At 40.4% G+C, this 27,771-nt stretch overlaps 1 protein-coding gene across 2 annotated transcripts in view; it reads left to right on the top strand.

Moving 5' to 3' along the window:
* Positions 1–27,771, top strand: part of ARID5B (AT-rich interaction domain 5B) — a 232,458-nt gene that overhangs the window by 201,337 nt on the left and 3,350 nt on the right. For both annotated transcript variants that reach the window (XM_072131033.1, XM_072131034.1), the window contains one exon: positions 22,290–22,485. In XM_072131033.1, the coding sequence (XP_071987134.1) occupies positions 22,290–22,485 (196 nt within the window). The remainder of the gene's footprint in view (positions 1–22,289; positions 22,486–27,771) is intronic.

Raw genomic sequence — 27,771 nt, 5'->3', positions numbered from 1 at the left:
TACTGGGATGTCTGATATTCCTCAGTGTAGGAATATTCAGTCCTGATGTCCTTAAGTAGCCACTAGCCAACAGAGTGTCCAAAAGTTCCAAAAACTAGAACTTGGGATGGCTAAGCATATGGAGAAGGAGAAGGCAAAAGTAGTATGGTGCTAACGTCTCGGACTCTACAGAGTGTCTACATCCAAGTAGACTCTACTCCATATAAGTCAGATTATTAAAATGTATTAACTTAAAATAGCAAATACGGAAGAAATAACAAAAAACATTAATATAACAAGGACTACACCTTATATTAATGTTTTTAATTTTTTCTTCGGAGTCTCCGTTTGTCAGTCCTAGATGTTAGCGACCATACTACTTTTGCCTACTCTCCATAGGGAGACATACTGCCGGGCCATTCTAACGGCAAAAGATAGAGCATGCTCCGTACCGTGCCTTGCAAAATGCACTTATGTGGTGGCCGTATGCTACCTCGGGGTCTTAGATTAATAACATATTGCAGGGTTACGTTACCCCTTTCATTTTCCAGGAGCTCTAAAACGTTTGTTTGTTTTTTTTGTGGAAGAAAAAACGCTACTTGAGATGTCTGGCAGTTGTGTATTTCCTTATCCCCTATGAAACAAACATCTACACTTCTTACCACGTTTATGGCAAAATCAAGAGAAATGGATATTGGCTGAACCATTGTTGAGCCAATATATTTCTCATATTGGGGGGGGGGTGGACTTTAGGCAATAAAGCCTTGTAATGTTAGTTTTTATAATATCAGCACGGTGGCTGAGTGGGTAGCACTTCTGCCTTGCAGAGCTGGGGTCCTGGGTTCAATCCCACCCAGTTCAACATCTGCAAAGAGTTTGTATGTTCTCTCCGTGTTTGCATGGGTTTCCTCCGGGTACTCCAGTTTCCACCCAAACTCCAAAACATACTGGTAGGTTGATTAGATTGTGAGCCCCATGGCACAGGGACTGATATGACCTGCTTTGTGCAGCGCTGCGTAATCTGTGTGCACTATATAAATAAATAATAATTATTATTATTAGTAGGAGATGTTAATAATCCTGGTACAAATTCTAAGCAAAAACATTCAAAGCTGGAAGTGGTTTATGTCCAACTTGGATTTTCTCCCTTGGGCCGTAAAATGATGTCATCATTCATGTCATCAGCTTAATCACTCCATTATCTAAATATGTCTTTTGTCGAGGCTTACATAATGAGATTCTTATTCCATTTAAGCAGCATGCATCAACCAGAGTGTGTAAAATAAAAAAAAAGTGCTTTCACGTAACCCAAGTACTTAAGCATCTGACCTTTCAGCCATAAAGCAGTCGCACATGCTTAACCAAACTATCTAGTTATTAGGAAATCCTTTGGAAAGGTCACTTTCAAGCATTAGTTACTATGGAAGAGAGAAAGAGAAACTGATAAGAATGCAGCTCACAATATTTTCCTTCCATTAAATTAAATTAACATCTGTGATATTTAATTTTAAAATATGAGGATCTATAAAGGTTAAACTGTGCATTGAATTCTACTACAATCCATAAAAGGAAGATCCTTTATAACTGTTAAAGATAACATATCCTTTAAAGGTGGATGTGAAAGCTACACCCAGTATCGGCATATATGGTATATGAATAGTACAATAATAATAATAATTCTTTATATAGCGCACACAGATTACGCAGCGCTGCACAAAGCCTTACAAATTGGTTCCTGTCCCCATTGGGCTCACAATCTAATCTTTTGGAGTGTGGGAGGAAACCGGAGTACCTGGAGGAAACCCACGCAAAGAACATACAAACTCTTTGCAGATGACCACTCTTTGCAGATGTTGACCTGACCTGAGCTGAAAGTTGACTGCAAATTTGCAGACAGAGACTGCAGAGAGGAATGTTGAAAGAAAATTACATTTTTCAATGTTACTTCTCACGGGCATACTCTGGACTATTGATTTGTTGAAATGTAACATAAGCATTAAAGTCAGTCTATCACCAAGACTGTTCTTTATTATCTGCTGGAAAAGTGTTGTAGTGAAGTGCAGAGTGATTCCCAACATACCTTGAGTATTCCTGTCCATGATGTCATTACCAACATATTCCCAGTTTAATCTGTATGCTAATGAGGCTTTGTGCAGCCATGGCCCAGAGCACTACTTTCCCACCTTAAGTCCATCTTCTTTTTTTATTCGCCCTATGCGTCCCACAAGAAAAATCTTTTGCTTATCTTGATGGAGAAGATAGTGGTCAAGGATGCCAACTTAATGCCCCACGTGCCTCATTTGCATACAGATGAAAATGGGAATTTCTCAGACGTCATAAAAGGTATTTTTGAAATCATAGTACCATATAGCAGAAAGAAAACGCGGCACTCACCGGCTTCTTCGTGGAAACGTTTCTTTCTTACATTTAGGGCGACAGGTACAGGGAGGGTGCATGTCGTGGTGACGGTGCCGTTTCACGCTGAACAGCGCTTTCTCAAGCCATTCCCTGAAGAGGTAGTAGATTTCCTTTGAAAAAAGCACTTTTTGTATTGCCACTTTTTGTATTGCTTGATAAATATTGTGGTACAGTAAATCTCCCGATACTTCCATTGCAGGATTTAGCAGGCTCCATTTGATCACATGACTGATTGGATATTGGAAGGTGAAGGTGACTTTAACAATACAATATAATGATAAAACACAAATTTGTGACACCACAATCTAAACTTTTAATTTTTTTTTTTGTGGTGGATCAGAAATATGGGTTGTACTTGCATTGGTTCCTTGCTCTAAGTAACATTTTTGTTCCAATATTTCTGATTAACGTTACGTTGAGTCTACAGCCATCTTTAGGTGTTTAAAAAAAGATGTCTTTAAAATAGCATAATAGAAGAAAGGTTAGCATCAGTCTATGTAGATTAAAGAGGCTTGTTAAATACAGCATTAAAACAAATCTGCTTCAAAATCTACAACAGATGTTCAGTCAAATTACTTTTATGGCAGAGACGAGGAAAAAAAAAAGAATGAAGTGTGTGTTATTGACATTGAACTATGTTTACTAAGTCGAGTTCCGTCGCTGTAACGCTACATTCTGTCATGATGCCACATCGGGATGTTACATTGATTACCACTTGTAGATATGTCCTTGTATTCTCGTTTTTAAATATGGTATTTTTCGGACTATAAGGCGCGCAAAAAAATCCTTTGATTTTCTCAGAAATCAAAGGTGCGCCTTGTATTCTTGTGCACCTTATATATGAATTGTAGTTACAGACAACAGCTGCCTTGTACTGTGGACAGGTCTGCCACCTGCTGGTCATTCATCCTTATAATCCGGTGCGCCTTATATATGAACCTATATATGAACCTTTAGCAGGCATTTATTTATCGGTGCGCCTTATATATGAACCTATATATGAACCTTTAGCAGGCATTTATTGGTGGTGCGCCTTATATATGAACCTATATATGAACCTTTAGCAGGCATTTATTGGTGGTGCGCCTTATAGTCCGAAAAATACGGTAAAAGAACCACAGCATTTAATATACAGGCAGTCCCCTACTTAAGAACACTCGACTTACATACGACCCCTAGTTAAAAACGGACCTCTGGATATTGGTAATTTATTGTACTTTAGTCCTAGGCTACAATGATCAGCTGTAACAGTTATCACAGGCGTCTGTAATGAGGCTTTAGTGTTAATATTGATTCTTATGACAACCCAACATTTTTAAAATCCAATTGTCACAGAGGCCAAAAAAGTTCTGGCTGGGGTTACAGTGATAAAATATACAGTTCCGACTTACATACAAATTCTACTTAAGAACAAATCTACAGACCCTATCTTGTATGTAACCCGGGGACTGCCTGTACTTTATATACATTTGCTGCACTCTGGACTAATTTGGATTGATATTGGTGGTTTCAAGATAGAGAGAGAGAGGACTCACGAACAGGAGGTCCAGAAAAATATCTCTCGATGCTGGTGAAAGAAGTTAAGATGAAAGAAAGTCATAAGTTCCAATATCAGATTACAAAAAGTAATATTTCAAAAATATCTGAGATCAATTCCCTTTAAGTGCAACTTTGAAGCACATGAACTTCATAGACCATCTCCTCTTAGTTTGAGTGGATAGTGCTGGATCGTGGCCTTTCCTACAATATGACAAGGTGACGTTTCTAGTCTAGAAACATAATATCGTAATGCAGACCTGTCAACATGAAACGGTTTAGGGCACCGCATCCAGCCCCATGTGTTCCCCATTTACTTTATGGGAACGATTCACTGGGGGTTTCAGTAGCGGTTTCGGATATTATTTCTCAGGAACATCTGTAGATGAAACGTCTGTGCCGCCCTACTGTTACACAAGAAGCCCCTTTATTCAGATAAAAATTACCATAAATCGGAGGTGGGACTGGAAGTGTTAGTGTTACGCTAGGTTCTGTTCATAATATTCAGATTCAGTCATATTGGAAACTTTTCTTTCTTTAACCATTATGACAGTGATATAGTAGATATGGGCGGAGCCTAAATACATACATCAACAATGGCAGGTATTTCAAATTTTTGTTGTCTCTTTTGCGGGCACCACTTAACAATCGGAAAGCAAATGTGTGACTTTTTGAGAGGAGAAAGTTTTTTGTTTCCCCTTAAAGGGCATTTACCACCAGGATAAAGTACTGTATGCATATGAGCCTGAGGGGCTCCTTAGGTGTTAAAGGAGTCTGGAGCCCCTCAGGCTCATTTGCATACACCCTTTCTTCCTGGTGGTAGATGTCTTTTAAAGAAGCTTCCTACATATGTTTTCACGTTAGGCGAAAACATATGTTTTTGAGAGGAGAAAGTTTTTTGTTTCCCCTTAAAGGGCATTGTTTCCCCTTAAAGGGCATTTACCACCAGGATAAAGGAGTGTATGCAAATGAGCCTGAGGGTGGGAGATGTCTTTTAAGGAAGCTTGCTACATATGTTTTCACATTAGGCATCTTACATTTCCTCCATATCACCGAATTTAACATGTGCAAAATATGAAAATCATCCGTCTCCCAAGATTATATTCTTATGGAAAAACTGTTTTTTTCTATAAACATGTCTGCAAGGATGGAGTGAGACCTAAGAGCAGATCTTTAAACAATCTTTCATTCCCTACTTGTTTTGATACAGACAAGAGGCTTTCAGACGATCTTGACTCTGTTTAGAGCCGCTCTATAAACAGTGACCTCATGTTGTAAGCATGTTCATCTGCTCGCTTATTAAAATATATGAAATGTCATTCTCGCACACATGTTAGCAAAGTGGAAACGCAAAGGGACATATTCATGGGTGCAATTACACCAGCGCAGGCAGGATGCCATATTTATAATTTATAACTGTTTTTTCAATACATTTTCTAAACCTATCTGAATAAAGGAGAGTGAAGCTTGCAGGATGTGGTAAAGGAGTATGGAGGATTCAGTGTGCCAAAGGGAACCAGTCATCAAGAACGGGCACCATAAACCTTGCTCACCCACCCAACCACTGGGGCTTTGTTAAAAAGTGCAGCCTGGTGCCCCAGCTTAAATCTGCCTCCTCCCACCAGTAAAATCGTTCCCCAAAACTTTTTGCCTTGTTCTACGTTGGCTCTACCCACTGGCTTGTGACTCCACCCATCGTGGGGTACGTGACAAAATATTCAGCGCTCACTGCTAGATTCCCCATGCAGTAAGTAACAAAAGTACAGGATGAGAACCAAAAGTAGGTGTGGCCTGGAGACTCACCATGACTCTTCTTTTGTCTGTTGACTCTTTTCTACTCATTTGCTTATCAGAAAAATGGCTGATTATATTTGAAGCTTCTGCCTCGCAATTATTTCTGCTTAAGGGGACCCTAAAGGAAAGCTACAATATAATTTGAATATCCCCTCCTTCCTTTCACAATATCTGTATCCTCAAGACGCCAAGATGATTAAAAAAAAAAAAAAAAGAGAGCAATAAATTGCAGTGTCAGCACTCGGTGATTAAATTGGACTTTTTAGCTGTAGTTTGGGCACCCGGCCTCTACTCGGCCCCTTAACGACTGTGGGTGGTGTCAATTTTTGCGACTTTTGATTTACATTTTCATTGCTATCATTTTTAGGACTGTGCGACCTCTTGATCACTTTTTATAGATTTTTCTATATTTTTCAAAATGGGGGAAAAAGTGCCATTTTCGACTTTGGGCGCTATTTTACGTTACGGGGTTAAACTCCGTGAAAAAACGTTGTTATATTTTGTGTTTATGATTTTTACTGTTTATTAGGTTTAGGGAAAGGGGGGTGATTTGAATTTTAGGTTTTTTTATTATAATTTTTTTTTAAAAAAACTTATTATTTTTACTTTCACTATTTTTCAGACTCCCTAGGGTACTTTAACCCTAGGTTGTCTGATCGATCCTATCATATACTGCCATACAGTATGGCAGTATATGGGGATATCCCTCCTCATTCATTACAAAGTGCTGATAGCACATTGTAATGAAGGGATTAAAATGAGACAGCCTCGGGTCTTCGGAAGACCCAAGACTGTCATGGCGGCGATGATGCCATGGGGAGTGATGATCCCCGGCAAAACACTGCAATATGCAGCAAAGACTTACCGGCTCAGCGCGAGAGCCCTTTCCATGCACCGGGACCCGACACGCCCTTCGGTGTGCCGGGACCCGACGTACGGTGTGCGTCGGTAAGGGATTAACCATCACTGTCTTAAGGACATCGGTTAGGGAGATCTTGAGTCGTAAGGACATCACTTGTGGAGTTCATGAATCCAAAGTCCTGTTACAAAGCTTGTGTAAGGGTTACACATTGATCAGTAGGTGGCAACAATGAGAGACTTCTAACTGGTGGTCTTTACAAGGAGAAACACCCCCCCCCCCCCCCCCCCAGACCATGATTGCTGTGCATCGTGTTAAGGAATGATATAGTCAGTAAGGTTCAAGACCCCCTCGTAAACTTCTCGTTTTACGTGCTTTATTTTGGAATGACGATTTATATCTCTCCAGAAAAATGTCCTTCATCACGCACCAAATCTTTTCTGATGAAAAATCTTGTTTTTACAAGCTTGTCTCAAATATCCGTTATTGTAACTTCAAAAAGCAACTTCATAACTGAAGTGATGACTGAAGTATTTATTTTTCATTTTAGATTATGATGTCGCCCCTTCTAAAACCATTACCTAATATGTACCATATGATATTAGCCAACCTCTGGGATAACTGCTCTGTGTGCGTTATGTAACCATTTTTATACGTTTTTACCTTTTTGACTATTTTTTTTGTGCATTTTGTTTTACTTCATAATGAAGTTTTAAATCGATTGAACCTCTGATATAAGTTTAGATTCTTTGAATCACTAATTTCTTAGATGTCTTGCCTCCGCCTTACAGAGATCTGTTAGGTCCAGTAGGTAGTGTGTAGTTTTTTTTTTTTTTAAATAGCCCACTATAAGAGTATCTAATGTGTTAAAGAGGAAATATTGTTTTTTTTTATTATACATTCCAAAACTTCAGGCTGAAACAAGATTTGAATTGCAGAAAAACAAGGTTGTAATTTGTAACTTTCAAAATTACCATAGAGAAAAGGACAGGAAAAAAAAAAAACCCTACATCACGCAGACAGAAATGTGATGCTGTAGCCTGATATATTTTCCACACATCCTGAGCAGTCTGCCTCAGCAAAACATGTCGCTATAAGGTGCACGTCATGGAACCCTGACTGCATTCGTGTCCTGGAACCATTGGAGAAGTTGTAGATTACAAGGCAACAAATCTATTTGCTCAATTTACTGGAGCGTCCAATGACTGTGCTGTCTGGTAATGTTCAGACACAGGATTCATAATATGTTAGCTCAGACATAACAGAGGAATGCCATGACACAACATCATATTTGTGTCACGTATGGAATGTTTCAAGCATCCTCTTTATTGCATATCTAAGAGTTCTGCTGCCGGGGTGTTGATACGGTATATGTCAGTATTTTATCAGAGCTGCGGTACTTTATCTCAGTTGTCATTTTTTCACCTTTACTTGAGATTAATATGTGTGACTTGGAAGTTACCGTATTTTTCGGACTATAAGGCGCACAAAAAATCCTTAAATTTTCTCTGAAATCAAAGGTGCTCCTTATAGTCCAGTGCTCCTTATAGTCCAGTGCGCCTTATATATGAACCGTACTTACAGACAACAGCTGCCTTGAACTGTGCACAGGTCTGCCACCTGCTGGTCATTCATCCTTATAATCCGGTGCGCCTTATATATGAACCTAGACGTTTTAGCAGGCATTTATTGATGGTGCACCTTATAATCCGGTGCGCCTTATAGTCTGAAAAATACTGTAATGGAGCTTAGTTGCAATACCACGATCTAACCATGGCCACGTGTGACGCTGTTATCAAAAGAATCAGCCATGTAATTCAACTCTTTTAAGGATATTGACAATACTTAAGTGACGTGCCATATGTCCACGTGTTGGTTCAGGAAAATAATTCAAGCCTGGCTGAGGCTGATGAGGGGAACATTCGATTGACGTGGAAGTTAATAGACAGATTTCCGGCATGTAGAGTATTTTCTTTTCTCAAATTTTTGAACAACCCCTTTAACAGAGCGATGACAATTTTGACAGATACATTTTGAAACCGATCCTAATGAATCTTGACGGATCTCATTTATTCATAATGGGATCTGTCAGGTTTCTGTCGAGCTGCTTTCTATGGACTATGAAAGCCAAAACTACAGTGCCTAATGGCAATCTGGTCAGAGCTTTATTGGAAAGTATTTTTTACTTGTCCTTCATCTTTATCCTTTTGTAAGGACTTAAATGGTCACCAACTTTTCAACAAGTGACCATAAGAAACTTTGTTATATATCTTATAAGAGAAAAGTGCTTCTTTCTCCACTTACTTTGTTCTTATTATTCTACCTATCCGGTTTTCTCTCTTAAAGATATACTGATGGTAGTCTCCTATAACTTACCTTTTCATTGAATTTGCGCCCTTCTTAAAATTACTTTAATTAAATCCTGGAACAGGATTAAGTTTGTAAAAAAAATAGTTTTTATAAAATATGCAAAAAAGCCAGAGGAGCTCTGTGGCTCCGGAGGCTGCTGATTAATTCACGCCCATAAATTGTAAGTTTAGCCAGGTCCCACCCTGTTACCATTCAGACTTCCAGTGACGTCATCCGGTAGTCCTCATCCTTGCTGCATCCGGCTGCGCGAGGAAAGTCTCAGCACGCATGAGCAAGATTTTCAGCCGACAGTCTGAATGATAACTGGATGGAAGCGGCTAAACTATAAGCCCCGGGAGCCATGAGGCGCTCAGGTGACATATACCTCAGCGCCTCCAGATCATTTTTTTTAACAAACATGTACCTATTCAAGGATTAATAAAAACATTTTAAGTAAGAAGAGAAATAAAGATACGTTATAAGAGTCTACCATCAGGAATTTAAAGGAAATCTACCACCAAAATCAAGCATGACAAACCGCGGTCACTTACTCATAGATCCAGGCTCCGTGACTGTATCTGAAATCTTTGTTAACCATGGCCTCCTTACTTTTAAAATCTAATTTTAAAATTATTTAAGGAGCCTGAATGTCTCTGGAGGTGTTACCAGAACCCTTCTATGCTTTAGTTTCACATGCTATTACACTGAATCTCACACAGTGGGGGATTGGCCAAGCACAATGTAACAACATGTGAAGCTGCAGCAGCGAGGGGCTTGGGTATCAGCCCCCCCCCCCCAAAAAAACCCGTCTATCTCATTAGCATAATTTTAAACATTGATTTTAGAAAGGAGGAGGCCATGGATAACAAATATACGACAATTACCACAGTCATAGTCTATGAACAAGTTCCCCCTGGTTTATAATGCTTTGTTTCTTGTAAACCTCCACTGTATTCTTTCTTGCTAGCACTGGGCAGAAGCTGAGTGAGATGAAGGGAGCAGTGAGTCACAGCAGCTAGGTTTTCCCCAGAGATAATGAAGATTACATGTCAAATAACATCCTCGTGTTCACTGAAATAGTATGCGAAGTAAAGTTCTTTATGGAATGTTAAGGGCACTAATACAATAATAACTAATAACTTTTGTCCTGGAATTTGGTATTCCTTGTATTCCCCACCATTAACCACTAACCTTAATGGCTAAATGCCACCAGTAGCAACGGGTTTACTTTAACACCTTTACAAAGCAGAAGCCAATGTGTGCGCTGAGGAAAGAGCCTTTACTTTGAAGACATAAGGTTTATTGTCCCTGGGGCTTCACCATTAACACAGAGTAACTTTACTCTCATGCATACCAGTGGACAATCAGCTTTTACAATTATGGGAGTAACAGATGCTCCAACAAAGCGTCTATTGAAAATAAAGACGGGAGTGAAGAAGAAATAGAAAAGTCAGATGACAGGAGAATGTGATTAATACGCTTTAAAATCATGACATACGTTGAGCAGATAAGATCAGTTGTGCGCTGGATTCTAAGGTTTCGCCCTTCCCCATTTATCATGTTGCCCGGGTATAGTGTGTGTTATAAATATGGATACCTGATGCCTATCTTTTAGTAAAAGGAGCAGAGTTTCTTCAATTATTATGGTGGAACATGTGAAAAATAAGATCCCCCCCCCCCCCATCCCGAAAGGATGTCTAACCTCATCTCCAAATAAAAAGGACTCAACATTATTAATGTTTTTTTTCAGTATACCCAATAACACTAATGTAGAACTACAATTCCCAGCATAGAAATCATGTCACGCTAGATGTCATCTGAGCCATTTGCTTGCAATGGGACGGCATTCCTCCGCGTGTTACAAAGACAAATATAGTGACAATGTTACATCTGATATCGGAGGCTTAAAGGATTGCTTGGTGAATCATTTGGTAACATTTACTACATAAAAGCAGTGCACACAGATACGTGACCTCCAAGTGACTCCTGTATAATAAGATATTAAAGGGCTTTCTTCTTAAGAGCCCTGCCCAACTGTTTCCCAGTTGTTCCGCAAAAAATAACACAACATTGACTGGAGAGAAACCGGTCCGGCGGGTCGTGTGGATATATCAAAGGTGCAAACAGCTCGTAATTGATGTAGTCAGGTCTTCCTGTTACACGGTAATATAGTTCTTAATACTGTTTTGACTATGAAAAGAGAACATTACACAAGTCAGGACCCATTAACGTGTCGAAAGGATGTCGGTTTCTCAGTAACTGCCAGGGAATATGATATTGGTCAGAATTTTTGGGGGGGATTTTTTCCAGCCTTTTTAAGACCTGATTCAGATGTATTTGGGAGATATTAAGAATTTCTCCTTCCTGCTAAATCCACTTTTTCAAAGCAAACGCATAGTGTGAATCCAGCCATACATCTTCTCACTAGTTCTAGGAACAGGAGATACATCTCTCAGCAGTGAGACCGGATGCAATGTCACGCTACATATAGTGGGAGTAGAAGACTAAAACACTAAAATTAAACAATTTTCGAATGTGGGAGGGTAACTATGTTTGTACAATATTGCTACACACCTCCTGAGAATTACCTGAGAATTTTCCATATGCATGTCAATATTTACTGGCCATAGAAAAGACACTCCTTACACAATCGTACAGTGAACGGCAAATGATTCATATGTACGTTTTGAATATGACATATTCGATGTCTATAAATATATAAAACAATTACTAAGTGGCTTTGTATATAAAACAAAGGAAGATCTAGATGACATAAAGATCCCTCTAAAAAGTTAGATATTATCATAAACATGCCTCTGCAGTGTGAATAAGTGGCTAAAATATAGAGATAGATGCACTTGGGCGAGAGCCATGCCTGTTGGGTTTCCTTTTATATCTATCGTGGCATGGAGTAGGGGTTTGGCGGCTCAGGCCAAGTTATTGCAGTTCTGCTCCCATTCACTTGCTGAGTTGAGCAGCAGTTACCTGGCTTGGCCACTAAATAGAAAATGGAGCCATCTGCTTCCGTGGCCATTCTCTTAGTTTCTTCTGACGATGGGGACTGCTAAGGATAGCAATAAGGAGTGCAAGATGTCAGATCTCATATATTATACGGATAGGTTATTAATATCACACCATGTGGAAAATCCCTTTAAGCATTATAAGAAGCCACCTAGTGGTAGTGCCTAAAAACCTATTGTAGTATTCTAAATCCCGTGAGGTTAGAAATCCTGTATTGGAAAAATTGAACTTCATTTCATATAAAGATATGGTAAAGCCACTTACTCCTCTCCATCAAGAAGGGAATATATAAATCTATATAGACGTCCTACTGACATTTACACTAAATATTTCTCTATAAGCCCTCTGAAGGACGCAAGTATGATCTTGCCATGAAATAAAATTTCCTGAAAATAACCTTTTTTTTTCTTTTCTTAATACAGTGATTCTGATTGAGTAAGAAATGATGTCCCTTGAGAGTTTTACAATTTGCAAATGTAAAATTGTCCTCCTCCGTCTCTCCTAGACCCACTGGCAGGAGTCCAGATTACTTACTGTAATAGATGTGTGACCTTTGCTGAAGCCATGCATTGAATTTTCATAAATTCTGCTGTAAAAAAAAAAAAACCTAAAGCCTGTGTTTCTCCCCGCACCTTTATTTAATTTCAGAGCAGTGTCTGAAACGCGTTTGTATGTAGATGAATTGCAGCCGGAGCCGCTCTGACTACAGCTGGGGAGAATACATTTCCCGAGTATTAATATGGAAACACAACTATTGATATGTGAAATGACTGGCTGGATATTAGTTTGCTTTACTTTTATTGATTAAAAGCAGGTCTGCGCTTCACACATGAAGAGAAGCCGCTGCGTTCCTCTAAGTAGGAGCCCCGTCGTCAGAAGAATGTTAAGCCGCCCACTGCTCCCAGATCTTCCCCCAAATTGCTTAATCTTAAATTGTACAAGAAAATAAAAGGGAATGACGGTCGTATCCGGAGAGATTAGTTTCTTTATAACGTATGACTGTACTGTGCGCGTATCAGTCACTTCACAGGTCGGATTTGCAACTTATGAATCTTAATTCTTGTCGTTTTGATACAAACTTTAAAAAAAAATGACATTATCCTTTCCGAACATGCGATCACTTTGCAGAACACATGGAATACTTCATCAAGGTTCCATCATTTAGTCCATACATTAACACTGACTTCTTTATCCTTCTAAGTTGAGGAACTGGATACATAATTATCTCACTTTTTTTTTCCCCTGATCAATAAGTTTCAGATTATTGATGATCTAGTAACGACTGGATATCGTAGATGAATGACGGTTGTCATGGTTGTGGCATTGTTGCGACAATTACTATAGTCAGTCTGGTGACTACTTGTATAGGAAGTGTGTTGCAGTATGAACAGCGATATATAAATAGTGCGACGTGTAACCTTTTGTGTCTATATTAATTGTGTTTTAGAGTCATTGACAAACAGAAGTCGCTTTCGGGAAAAAAATGAGACTGGTTTGGTTCTTTGTCACCATCTGCTGGCTGTGGATGAGACAGCAAGGGCTAGATAACACAGACTGGATACATGGGGGTTTATTAGAAGACAAATAAATTAAAAATATTATGTATGATTTGTGTATTTTCTGGTTCAATATCTCCGACTTCAGATTTCTCTTTAAAATCGTAATCAATACTTCATTTGATACCCCTTCCACTCCGGCTCTCTCCAGCTACGTGTCTGCAGCGATGATGTCCATAGACCGATGTTGTTGTGCATAGCAGTATACGGCAGGGGGACACTGAGGCCAGTGATTGGCCGCAGCACTTACAAGGGTGGACCAGCGCAATGGCACTGGACTGGTGGTGAAGTTCACGTTGCTCTGCTATACCATGGAAAGGATGTATATGTGTATATGCTCTATTTAATATGGGAGACTGTAGACAAAGTCACCATAGTCATCCTGCGATGTGAATTATTGAGTCTTGGGAATATAGGTCTATAGGTCAGGGAATGTTTCACCTCCTTTGCTTTATGGAGCAGGTGTAGGATGTGTATGTAGAACCATAATCTTTGCTACAACATCAACATAAGGGATGTAACAGTGTCTTGTGGGGACGTTCCGGTAGTTAGGAGTTAGGTTCTATAGTTGTCAGGGTTTAGGGAGAGGTTCTAATATGTCATCAGTTCTCACCATTGCTGCTCATAAAGGCCATAAACCATTCTATAAGAATCTTTGTTTTGACACTTCATCGGTTTCGTGCTTGACACACAGCCGGGAGTAACAGGTGTAGAGTAAGATCCCATGTGGACATAGCAAGGCAATGCGTGAACTTCCCGACAAGAGCTATGAAGGCAGGATTCCAGAATGTAGTGTGTACAGTGCCCAGCATTACTGGGACTTGTAGACCAGTCATGGCCTTTGCTACATCTCAGAAGTATGTGACTGGAGGAAGGAGAGAGAACAGTTGCTGTCTATATGGATGAGCCCATTATATTGCTTGGGTTACATCATTATGTTCTTGTCATATAGTCCTACCTATAAAACCACAGAAAGAATCTCTCCTTATAACTTAAAAAACTTTAAAATCAAGGAATGGCTCCATGTGTGTACATTACATTTACTTCACTTTATGCAGTTTGCCTGTGCAGGGGGTGCCAGATAAAGGATTTCTGATTTTCTTCATGAATATGGCACCCCCTGCACAGCTCCGACAGAGTGCAGCACTTTTTTTTTTGGTGCACCTTTAACATGGGTCGTGTGAGGCACCTCTGTCGGACTTTGCATGATAAATGTGATGCACGGTCTGACTGAGCAGCAGAACTCGTGTAGCATGGTGCCTAGTGCAGCCGGGCCCCAAAATGGGTGACCTAAAAGATCATGCAAAGCCCTTTGTAAATGTGCCCCATAGACCTACTCATCTACATCGAATTCTTCTTCCTACCGCAACCTCATTACTCTAGTGGGATCCAGGTCAGGACTTCTTTGTAGCATATTGAATGTGCTTGGTCTTGTGTCGTTACCAGACTGAAGGTGACCCCCAACCCCCTAGATCAATAAATCAATGTAAAACACAGTCATGTGGCTCAGTGGATTTTTTTTTAGAAGAACAGCCGGGAAGCCAGAAGAGGAGCCGCGATGACATCGGGGGAGCAGCGCTGCGCATCGGGGCCACCGGAGGGTGAGTATATAAGTTTATTATTTTTTTTAGTCAATTTTAGTCAGTATTGACTCGTGTATAAGCCGAGGGGACGTTTTTCAGCACATTTTTTGTGCTGAAAAACTCGGCTTATACACGAGTATATACGGTAAGTTAACAAAATTATCCATAATAACTATCGACCCATAAAAATCCAATTTTTAACAAGTAAATACATACTTAAAGGTTGGTAACATTCCTTCCCCATAACCAAGCTTCTTGGTGACCCTAAGTTATTGATTCCATATCCCGAAATGGCTTCTTCTGTAGCGATCCTCAAACCATATTTTTCACTTCAATGCAATGGCGATGGTATTCTCCATGTAATCAGTGGACGTTATTGTGTTACTCCATATATATACATATGTACACATACATAAGCCGGGTAACTGTATTCCATTCTATTATTCTCCCTTTTATAGTCACAACTCATTATTTCATGCATGGCTAGATAAATATAGCCCTCATTAGTGGCTGGATATATGGGGGGGGGGGGGGGTTTACTTTACAATGACCTCTGCTGATTCTTTAGTGTTGCAGCTTGAAAATACCAGAAATCCATTTAGAATAGCTCTTGTGCTGTTAAGAGCGAGCAGAAAAATACAACCTCTCTCATAATCAAATGATAAGATCACATCCTGTGGGCATTCGTGTTGTGCTATTACCAGGATGGTTGTGGGGGGGAGAAAAACTTTCAGAGACAATTGCAAAGACCTTTTTCAAACAGCAATTGTTCATATGGTTTTAGAATTCCATGTAATCCCCCGAGCGCTGCAGTAAATATGTATGTGCTTTATTATTGATGGGTAAACATAATGTATTAATCTGAGAACGCAGTGGGCTAGGGAGGTGGATGCAAGCTGACATTTAAAGGTGTAGCCAGATGTAATCACTAGATGCTTTGATGATATATTATTGTTATATGACATTTAAAGAGTTAGTCCTATTATAATCTAGCCATTGTATAAGTGAGATCTTTCGGATTGGCAAGCATGTCACTACCGGGACCAACTATGATCACCAGAATGGTGGCTCCAAGGTTGCCATTTCACCAGCATCTTGACAGCTTCTGAAGATAAGCCGATCTTGACTACAGCCGGACGTATAGGGTATAATGGAGCAGTAGGACACATGTGCCACATTCTTGATGCTAAGAAGGGAATACAGGCCAAATCAGGCAATCATTGGGATCCTAGTGCTTAAGTTCATGTGGTTTAACATTTACTTGACTGAAACTCTCCTGCATCCAGAAGCAGAGCTCAGCTGTTTGCGAGACTTGACTTCCACACTGAGAATCCGCAGCAATATTTGACATTGTGTCACTGACGATTGCCTTTGTTTCCACAACCCTGTGTATAATCTGACCGCCCATGCTGAAAACTCAGAGAAGGTCCTATTCCTGTCCAAGTCTACAGCTCGAGCAGTCTTTTATTATTGTCCTCTGCCGATGACTGTTGGGTCGCTAACAACGGACCACAGGACCTACACACACACGTGGTTGTGTGAGGTTAGGCCCATTACCCATGAATGAGATTGTTCTCTTTGTGTGCATGTAGGATTTACCAGACCCAATCTAGAATCGCCAAACTAAACTCTGTCCGTCCAGTTCATAGGTTTAGGTCCAGTCTGGAAAAATCCAACACACACACAAAGCAAGTTTCTTGGGAACGCACTTGTGCACAGCAACACTCCTTAATGATGTCTTATGTCAAGGATGTGCCATGACTTACTCCTCAGTGGGTGTAAATATAAAGGGGGAAAAAAAAAAAAAGAATCGGGAAAAGTCTGTGTTGGGTTACACTACGGACTTCCATTGGCCTCAAAGTAAATACAGCTTTATATTAACATAAATGTTAAAGCAGTCGAGGCGCTGATTTAAAACTGGGGAAACGGCCTAAGAAAATTCATCAAATTGCATCAAAACTGCATCATGTGAAGGCCCAAACGGACCTGGCCTATTAGTATTAGAGGAAACCTACCATGAGGAATCTACCATCAGAAATAGATCTGATTGTGAATTCCTCCTGTCTGCCTCTGCCCTCATAGGTTAGATTCCAGGATTATTAAATTGCCTAACTTGTTACAAACTTGATTTTACTAATATGTAAATTAACTGCAGAGGCTACTGGGGCGTGTCCAGTAGCCTCTGCAGTTAATTTACATATTACTAAAATAAAGTTTTTAAATTAACTGCAGAGACTACTGGATACGCCCCAGTAGCCTCTGCAGTTAATTTACATATTACTAAAATAAAGTTTGTAACAAGTTAGGTTGCAGGATTATTAAATTACAGATTATTACAGAGGCAGGAGGAGGAATCTAATATCACATCTACTTCTGATTTCTCATGGTAGGTTTCCTTTAAGCAAAATAGGCGAAAGGTAATTTCTACAGTCTGTAAGTTCCTCTGTACGGGATCTGTGCATGCGGGTGAGAGCCTTGTGTTTTCATTCAGTTTTACCTTAGTCATGGCTTTTTTTTTTTTTTTTTTTTTAGATACAAGAAACATTTAATTCCAGATTTCCAGCTCTTGGTTCGAGGCCTATGACCAGCTGTGTGAAATGTATTTCTGCTGCTGTGTCGCTGCCAACTGCTGAGCTCAGTGAAAAAAAAAAAAAAAAGGAAGAGTAACTTAACATGAAAATGTTTCTCTACTTCATAAAACTCTTCCATGTTCCTCTGACTGCGGTGGAGGGGACCCCAATTAGCCGTGAAGTAAAGAACAAAGTAACGGAACAGCGATCTCAATGAGAAATGGCTATAAAACATTTATGGCCCGGTGTATCGCTGGCACATACAATCCAGACCGACTTCTTTTCTGATTTGCAAAAGAATCTGGTCAGGGCACATTATGGCCGGGTCACTGACTGCTGCCATTATCCAATATCGAGGCCTCGCAGCTGCCGAAATACTATTTCTCTGATGAAATACTTGTACTAAAATATTGAAACCCGAATTCCAGGAGACAAAGCGGCGCATTACGTGGAGTTATCCTATTAAGCTAATAATTAGGGCTGCGGATCCACTTGCATTACAATGGATTTTAAATATTTAGTAAAAGATGTAGCGGGTGCGGCTTTTCCTCATCACTTAGGACTGTAATGAGCCCTAAAATGTGCCGCGCTGCTTAGTCCGCCTCACTTGTTGTGATACTGTAATTCTGTTTGATCAAAATGTACATTAGCGCTGCTACTTTGTTACCATAACATTTGTTTTTCATGCGGCTAACAAATTGCACTGAGTGTTTTTGGCCACGTAATCCCGATACAGATATGAGACAATTATAAGGCCATTCAAACATCTTGTGGTACTAAAATCAGAAAGTGCCCCAAAAGGGATTTTATTTTTTCCACATTTTAGAATTTTTAGTTTTAGAGTCTGTACTTAAAGAGGACCTGTCACCTAAAATTTCGGTACTAGGAGCTGCTTACTAAAGTAATAAAATAATAAAGGATAGCGTTACTGGAAACCTCCGGCGGGGTACAATATAATCATTGGACCGCTCGCAAAGTGGTCCGATGTATTCATGAGGGGGCGGGGTTGGTGCGTGTCATGCGGCAGTCACCGCTAGGCTATGGAGCTAGCGAGGCGGTCCAGGGAAGAGGCAGCGCCTCGGACCGCCCCCTCATGAATACATTACATTTGCAAGCGTTGCAAGCAGGGTTTCCGGTAGGTTTCCGGTAACGCTATCACTCTAACACTGTGGCATTTGTTCAAGCACTAGTGCTGAAATTTTAGGTGACAGGTCTTCTTTAAGGGATGGTTATCTTTTCAGAATTTAGAGATGTGCTTTACTGCAGTAACAGGGGCATAACAACAGGGCTAGCAGCTGCTATGGGGCCCGCAGTGTCAGGTGGCCCTACCACATATAAGAATGAAGGATGCGTACAACTATATACATATTATGCTGCACTTGTGTACTCATATATTCATATGTTACATTGTACAACCTCCCCGACGCCCCATTCTCACTAATCGATGGCGTGGCAGGTTCGGCAAGCATCTTGCTGCTGCATTCAGTATTGTGGGAACGTCTCTTAATACTCAGACATTTGTGTCTTTAGAATATTCTATTTTCTATATTTTATGGGTCTAAATATTATCTATATCTAATACCGTATATGTCTTTAGAATATTCTATTTAAAAAAAGGCAGGTTATTAGGGGGAGCGCACTTATTTAAACACATAAACCCTCAGCCCCCCCCCATCTATATTATGTAAATATGGGCTGTAATATTACAGCAGGAGGCCGGTATTTGGCAGCCATATATTATTTTTGAAAGTCTTTATGGAGGGAAGAGTTTACGGTTTCAGCAGCTGTAACATGTTTAAACTCCGTTTGTAATGGGATCTGAGGATAAATATTTCCCATGGGGCTCTGTTTAGCCTCATTGGCGGACTGCCAATTGCCGGGCTAGAGAACATAATTCATGTTATTTTCTTACACGTACAATGTCATAGCATGCGCCATCAATGAATTATCTTCCTTATGGTTCATTTTTACACAATTTGTGGCACTAAGAGCAGGTTGAGGGGAGGAGGGGGTTACTGGTTGTCGCCAATCATAGTCCAATTGCCTTTTTTTTTTTTTATAAATGCCAAATTACAAATGAGAACAATCTCTATTGGTTGCTGGATAATCCAATAATAATAATCCTTATTAAACAGAATTTTTTAAATAATGCTCATTACACGTTATTTTTATAAAAGCCCTGCGCTACAGTGTGAAACTACAGGCAGTCCTCGGGTTACGTACAAGATAGGTTCTGTACGCTTGTTCTTAAGTTGAATTTGCATACAAGTATATTTTATTATTGTAACCCCCCCAAAAAAAATTTTTTTTGGTCTTTGTGACAATTGGATTTTAAAAATATTGAGTTGTCATAACAATTAACAAAGCTTAATTGCAGCTGATCACTGTAGCCCAGGGCTAAAGTACCTTAAATTACCAACATCCAGAGGTCCGTTTGTAACTAGGGGTCCTCTGTAAGTCGGTTGTTCTTAAGTAGGGGACCTCCTGTACTGCTGTAGCAGGCGTGGCTGTCCTCTATATACAAACAGAGGCTGGAAGTGACAGGCGTCGCCAGAGAAGGGGATGATCAGCGCTTTAATGTCTTACCTTCCACCCCCAAGACGTGTATAAAAAAAATCTGGGACAACCCTTGTAAGAGGCTGCCACTCCTAAACAGCCCCTTTTCTAAATAATACTCCTCTTGGTATTGCTTAGTATTGCACCTAGGCTCCATTCATCTCTATACAACTGTGCTGCGATACCAGCACCAACCATGGTCAGGGGGGGGGGGGGCACTTTAGGGTTCTAGGTTCAAGGACATTGAGTTGTTTTTTTGATGCAGTTTTAAGGACACGTCCTTGCACCCCTGTCTGTAACCTAAAAAACTGCATCAAGTTCCCCAAGATGATGGAAAATGGGTATATTTCCCACGAAAAATGAAAAGCTGGTAAATTTATCTAGAAATGTAAGGGCATGCTGCCCTCTCTGTTACCTCCTCGTGTACTTCCTGTAGAAGGAATATATGGAGAACACACAAGGCTTTGGCTCCACTAAATGAATTTGTCTTTAAAACAACATAATGTCGTGGATAACACAGTCCTCATATTGTGCAGTCGCTGAGTTGTGCATTAATCCCACACTGACTCATTAATCACGCCAAATGCATTTGGAAGAAGAAGAAGAAGAAAAAAAAAAAAGTTCATCATTGAAGTTGAAACTGAGATTGTAATATAATCCATCTCGTCTAATTATAACACAGTTATGTTCTCCTTTAAGACGCGGAACCTCGGCTCTGACTGGAAAATAGATTATTAAGCAGAACATTGTTTGATGTGTCCATTTTCTAGAAAAGTGATTAAAGTTTTAGTGCGGTATAATTCCCCGGTAGTACGTGTGCTGCCCACGATTGCTCATGACTTGGCTCCCATGCAGGGGGACAGATCTGTTCTCCAAATGTTATTGTCTTGGAATAAATAGAGCAGTGTCATTAGGATGGTATTTCGGAGCAGTCATCAGTATGTAAAAGAAACAAACATCCAGGGAGGGGGGGGGGGTCTACAACCAGATTGTCAGTCTGAGGGTATCATGTCACGGCCTATATTGATGGGGGTTTTTTTTAATGCTTAAGGGGTTGTTTATCCAGAGGATAGGAGAGAACTTGTCGATCAGTAGGGGTCTCAGTAGGGACCTCCAAAGATCGTGAGAACATGGGTCTGTTGTAGCCTCCAATGAAGTTGGTCAAACATGCGCTTGCTTATATGGTGCTGCCATAGACCATGATTGGAGACATTCCATTCATTTGGGCTACAATGTACCCCTGTGTTTGTGTGATCCATGGAGGTCCCACCAGTGATCAGGAAGTTATCTCCTAGCCTGTGGAAAGGGAAACTTGGATGTGGCTGGACACCCCTTTGGGGTTGACAAGTTGAAAGGATTTTAGGTTCGAGCTAAATAAAAAAAAATAAAAAAACTTTCTTTATTAAAGTTTTTAAAAAAAAATACAACGACATGACTATCCATACCAAGCAGTCGACACGTTTTGGCTAAGATTTTTCTTTTGCCAAATCAAAGTCCTAGTGGATTCAAAAATGAATTTTTACATAATATACAAAAATATTCCCAAGTCCCCTCGTTGGACCAGGCAGTATACACAAACCAAGCTTTATGGGACCGGTGATGGTCTGAGCGTTTTTTAAAACATTTTTTTTTATAATATATAAAAGTTCTTACAACTCATTAACCATGTGTCCGAACTCATTGCACCGGATTCCTACTGATGTAGAACAGAACATTATATATTTAGTAGCTATATACAACATATACCGGCAGGTAGGTGGTCACTGACCATAGAGATGTTATACAATTATTTCTATGTAGACAATGTATAAGAGAAAGCAGGCAGTGCTGTATCACAGCGTGGAGCTGCAATTGTTATTGAATCCACCTCTCGGCAGACAATTACTACATTAAAAAACAAAGTTTTCTTTATTCACAGAAACAGTAAAAAAAAAACCCCCACAGCAAACAAAACATAATGCACAAAAAAAGACGTCTGGATATGAATGTATTTTGAAGTGCACATTTAATAATAGTTTAAAATGCATTTACAATGAGAAGCTAAAATGTATTTTTCTTGGCTATTTAGATTACTCCTACCCTATGAAAGGTTCATCAAAGGAGAGGAGGACAAACCGCTACCTCCCGTCAAGCCTCGGAAACCAGAAGGCAATTCCCCAGAAGTGGAGGCGAAAAACAAAATGTGCAGTTCAAAGCGTATTAAACATGAAGGCCAAAAGACGAAGAAGGAGAAGGATGGAGCGTCCAAACCGGAGGATTCAGAGGTAGTCAGACATTTACTATCATCTCCACCTCCCCAGTCTCATTTTCAATATCAATATTTTTACATTTAGTATAAATTTTTTGGACATTTTATTTTCAGTTTATGTCAGTTTTGCTGTTTGTTGCTTAAAATGATGATGATCTATTCTCTTCTTTAAAGGGGTTTTTCCACCAAATAAATTAAGCCCTGGGACCCCATTGGGCCCCCGTTCTCGTGAACGGTCCTCAGTTGTTTGTTGGGAAAACTCCTTAAAGTTGCACATCTTAGAGGGATTGTTACATTTTTTGGAAAATCTTTAACTTGTTTTCCACAAATTAATTAAATCCTCATAGCTACTACCTCCTGCTCTTCAACTCCTGTTGCCCATAGAGAAGATGGGTAATGGATGGTGCCATAGGAGTCAAGATGGTCTCAACTGCGGAGCTGGGGAATGGAGATGAAGGGTTCAGCACCTACAAAACAAAAAAAAGTGGACATTGCCAGAAAAGTGGTTATGTGGGTTAATTGCATAACTTTACACAGAGGCTGCCACCCCCATCCATTATTTACCCATGGTTTCTGGGCCAGAATACTTTAGCAAGTAGAGTCATCTGCTGTTCTACCATACTACTTAAACTCCAGAATTCCTGCATTAGAGGAAAGTATCCTACAATTAAAAATCATAATCCATTATAATAAACCAGGGACAGTAACTCAGAGATCCAGCCACCATTTCTTATAGATGGCCTCCTTCCTTCTAAAAATCAACTTTTTAATTATGCTAATGAGCCTGAAGGGTGCCTAGGGGTGTTACCAGAGCCCCTCCGAGCTGTAGCTTCACATCATGTTACACTGTGCAGTAGCACTTCCCCTCTCCAGTGTGCTAAAACTTACTCTGCTGCAGTAATATCAGGCAGAGGGAGAGACAGCGAAACTGCATGTGAAGCTGCAGCAGAGGAGCTTTGGGCTCATTAGCATAATTTTAAAAGTTGATTTTTGAAGGAAGGAGGCCATGGATAGCATATATAAAAAGATAACCACGGTCACAGTGCCTGGATCTATGAGTAAGTGTCTCTGATTTATCATGATGGATTTTTATGGTAGATTTTCTTTCCAGGGGTTCAGTAATAGTACAAAAAATATTTTTTTTTTTCAGTGCAATACAAATACATGTTTAAGAGTAGAGACAGAATTTAGCAGCATTCACGTTGCAGGGCTGTGACCTCCAGCAAATAACATTGATGGCATCTGTGGCGATTCATAACCATTATCAAGCTCCGACGCTACATAAATGTATAGAATGAGATGAATCAGTGAGGACATAGAACTTAATGGCTGTGCTCATAGCCGGGCAGAAGTGGACCAGGACTGATCACATGATTCGCAGGCACCCATTCCCATCAACGTGTCCCTGGAAATGACTTTTAAATGTTGGCAAGTTGTGCTGTAATACACGGACGCCGCAGCTCAAGTGTAGAAAATCCAGGGCTGCGATTCTGTTCACTGAATATTTAGAGCCAAATGACTGAACATTTCTTGTTTCTTTACTTAAACGTAGACTGAAAGGATTCACCGTCCTCAGATTCCTTTCATAGAACCAATGACACATTCTTCTTCTTCATGTGTTACATGGCGGCTGGGAATGAACACATCATACATGTAAATCAAAGACCCCCATGCTATTACAGCACAGCAACACATGAACACTGGGATGTATCTGTACTGTCATATCAACAACCAATGGGAAAGAGTGTTGCCGGTTCTTTTTTGGGGGAATAAAAGATACCCTTTCATACTTGTTGCCTTTCATTGAAAAACTTACTTGGTCATAGGATCATAGTAAAGGCTTTTTTACCTTATAGGAAGAGACTTGTCGGATCATGCAATCTGGCAGGGGTTTTCCCATGAATCCTGTGGATAGGGCCTAACTTGCTGATCGGTGTGGCGCTCGGCTATATCCATCAGCTCCATACAGATGAATGGAGCAGAACGGTCATGTGTAGCCGTCTGCCCAATTACTCTCATAGAGCGACAAGGGGACCCACTGAGGTACGTGGGAACCCTTGTTTTCATGATCTGTGTGTGTGTGTGTGTGTCATCAGAGTCCCCTACTGATCAGCAAGTTTGAATTTGTGGGAAAACCCCTTTAAATGAGTTTTCCTCACCAATTGAAAAACATGGCTGCCTTTTTAAAAAAAAAAAAAAAAGTGCCACAGCTGACCATGGTCTGTGGGGGTATTGACGCTCATCTGTATAGAGATGAATGGAGCTTTGTTGCTACCCATGGTCAGACGTAGAGCTGTATATAGGAGAAAGAAGCTAGGTTTTTCAATCTTTGGACAACCCCTTTAAGGAAGATGGTTATATTTGACTGGCAACTCAACACAATCGGAAGTCCAAGTGGGAATAATGGAAGAAGCCGTGGCCGATCTCCCTAGAACAAAAGGATCGGGCAGTTGAATTCCAACTTGTCCACTTTCCAGTGATAATTTGGGGGTAGGGGCAAGGCCTCATACCCAGATGGTTACCAAAAAACAGATATAGGCAGCACAGTGAGATCAAAGGGATTGTAATCCAATGTGGGTGCAGGCTCCAGGGGTTCGACTCAAAGCCCCAAGGGCTATCCAAAAATTGCAGACAGGAGAGCAGCACTCCGTGGTAGTCAGTGTTTATTCACAAGTGGAAACTACAGTGCACCGTTTTGGCTAGCTCAATGTAGCCATCTTCAAGTTGGTTAGATGTTTGGCTAAAGTGAATGATCATGAATGGGGGTCTTAGGTTACATGTACACAATCAGGCACTTTTTTCGAATGGCTGCACCGAATACGATACTATAACGGATCAACGTACACGTCTGTTGTTTTACCGAATCGTGCGTCCGCTCCGTTAAGGAATAGAGCAGGCCCTGGTCTGACACCCGTCCAGACCCAGCTTCTACTTGGAGCCGCTCTATTCTAGAGGTGGTATTTTAAGCACTATAACACTTAGAGTGTTTAACAGTAAGAGGCAGCTCTGTTTTCATTATCAGCTTTTATTTTTCAAGCCATTATGTAACGACAGAAAATGACATCTCATTGTGATGGGTTTTTTTTTTTTTTTTGTAATGGAAAATAATGCACCTTTCTGAATAATAGCATTGCAGTTTAGGAGCGTTGCTAAGTAATGGATGTACCGGGGAGATGAATGAGAAAGCTTGGGAATGTAGAAAATCAGTGCATAAGCTTTGTTCAGCCTTCTTCATAGGAGTCTAATAGGAACGTCTACATCTGTAACATTACACAATGGACAGGTCGCCTTTACAAACAACAACCACGTGCTGTAAATGTTTCTTTTGGCACAGAAAATCAAGTTATTACATAGAATGGACTGGAAATAAGCGGATATATCGCTGTAACGCAGTCTAGATGAGAGATCAGGGTCTGACACATCTCTTTTTTGCCGCACTACAGCGGTATTTCCGCTTATTCCTCATTTCCCCACTGCAATCCGTGTCTGCAGAAGATCCCTTGTTGGATCAAAACGTTACACACTTAAAATATTGGATTTTCTTCTACTTTGCAAAAACGGAGTGACAAATTTGTCTGCAATTTATACTAGATGGGATGGTGCCCTATTCTACGCACCCGAGCAACATTGGGAGTGACGTGTATACTTCTTCTAAGGGTACATCTAAGGGGTATGCATGCCCAGCATACCACTATGCACTGGAGAGGAGGAGGTGGTGACCCTTCTCCCCTCCATAGAGAATAACAACGCACGGCCGCAGAAACGGGGAAAGATTGAGCATACTCTTTTTCCCCGTGTGCAGCGCGGAATGTGTGGCACCGTACCACCATTGCCGTCTATGGGAACATATATGCGGCCACATATACATCCCCACGGACGGCGTCTGAATGTACCCTAAGAAATCTGACCAAGGTCACACCAATGCGCAGCTTGTTATATTACATTCCTGATTACCCTCTGTGCTACTAACGAGCCGTGCACCTGCGTGACCATGGTCAGATTTCTGTCCACTGGAAATAAATAACTTCTACAACAGTACAGCAAGCAGAGATCTAGAAAACCATGAGGAATTTATACAGAAGTGTATTGGAAAATGTTATAACTTTTTATAGCACAAAGAATAACATTAATTTGCTGAGATGGGAACACCCCTTTAAGGCCTCTACCATGGTCTGTGAATTATGGACCGAGTGCGGAGAAGATTTCTGTATTATCACAGACCGTGTGCAGAACTAGAATCATGATTATGGTTAGGAGCGTTTTTTTTTTGTTTTTTTTTAGGGAACAAGGGACTCCTTGCATCATACATTGCCCCCTCCTCAGCATTGCGGTCAGTCTGTGAAATCTGGTCAGCGAACTTTGGCTTGGCATTATTAGGTCGAGCAGCGCACACACTTCCAGGTGCTTTAGTCCACTGATATACATGCTGGCAATCCACTAACACCACAATTACTGGAAAGCATAGGACAGGACCCATATCTGGACATGTCCAGCCAAGAGGAAAGTTAAAGGACATCTACCACCAGGATGAAGGACTATATGCAAATGAGCCTGAGGGGCTCCAGGCTCCATAGTTGTTAATGGAGCCTAGAGCCCCTCAGGCTTATTTGCATACAGTTTTTCACCCTGGTGGTAGATGCCCTTTAAGGACAAATAACTTTTTTTTTTCCCCCTCACAAATTCCTATGGTGATCACCGTCCTCCTAAGAACAATTCACATTTTTTGCACTTGTTTCTTCTCCAATTTCCTCGTCCAGCCTCTGTATAATCTTCATGTTAAATAAAATGTACCAAAACCAGAATAAAACACAAAAAAAAAATGTAAATGTTTCAGCTGCAGAGTATACAAGGCATTGGTACTGATCATAATCCGGTGGTGGGATTTTCTCAGTAATGATATTAATTCCACTCCGGCTCTTAAGTTTTCTCATCTGTCTGGTATTTTCATGTAATTGAATAAGCTCCAGAGAGCACAGATAATGCAATACTTATTAAGCAGCTAATGATGGCATTTTGGCGGAATTGAGAAAAGAAAATCTGAACAGGACTTAAAAAGGGGAAATGTAACTGCAGAGATGGCAGAAGTTTCTCCACGGAGGCGACAGATGCAAGACAGTTGTGAATCATTAGTCTCTTTATGTTCACCTTAAAAGTAATGGGCAGCAGCTTGGCATTTAGATAATGCGCTTCTTTATGTTACCTCCATGTCTGTTATCTTAACAAGGCGGAAGAGAAAATAAGATTTCACACAATGCTTTTAAGGTAACGGCACCAAGGATTGTTCCTAGCAATCAGTCTGTAG

The sequence above is a fragment of the Engystomops pustulosus genome, chromosome 11 (genome assembly GCF_040894005.1).
Source record: "Engystomops pustulosus chromosome 11, aEngPut4.maternal, whole genome shotgun sequence".
In the NCBI taxonomy this organism is placed as follows: domain Eukaryota; kingdom Metazoa; phylum Chordata; class Amphibia; order Anura; family Leptodactylidae; genus Engystomops; species Engystomops pustulosus.
This window is presented reverse-complemented; position numbering and strand designations above follow the sequence as displayed.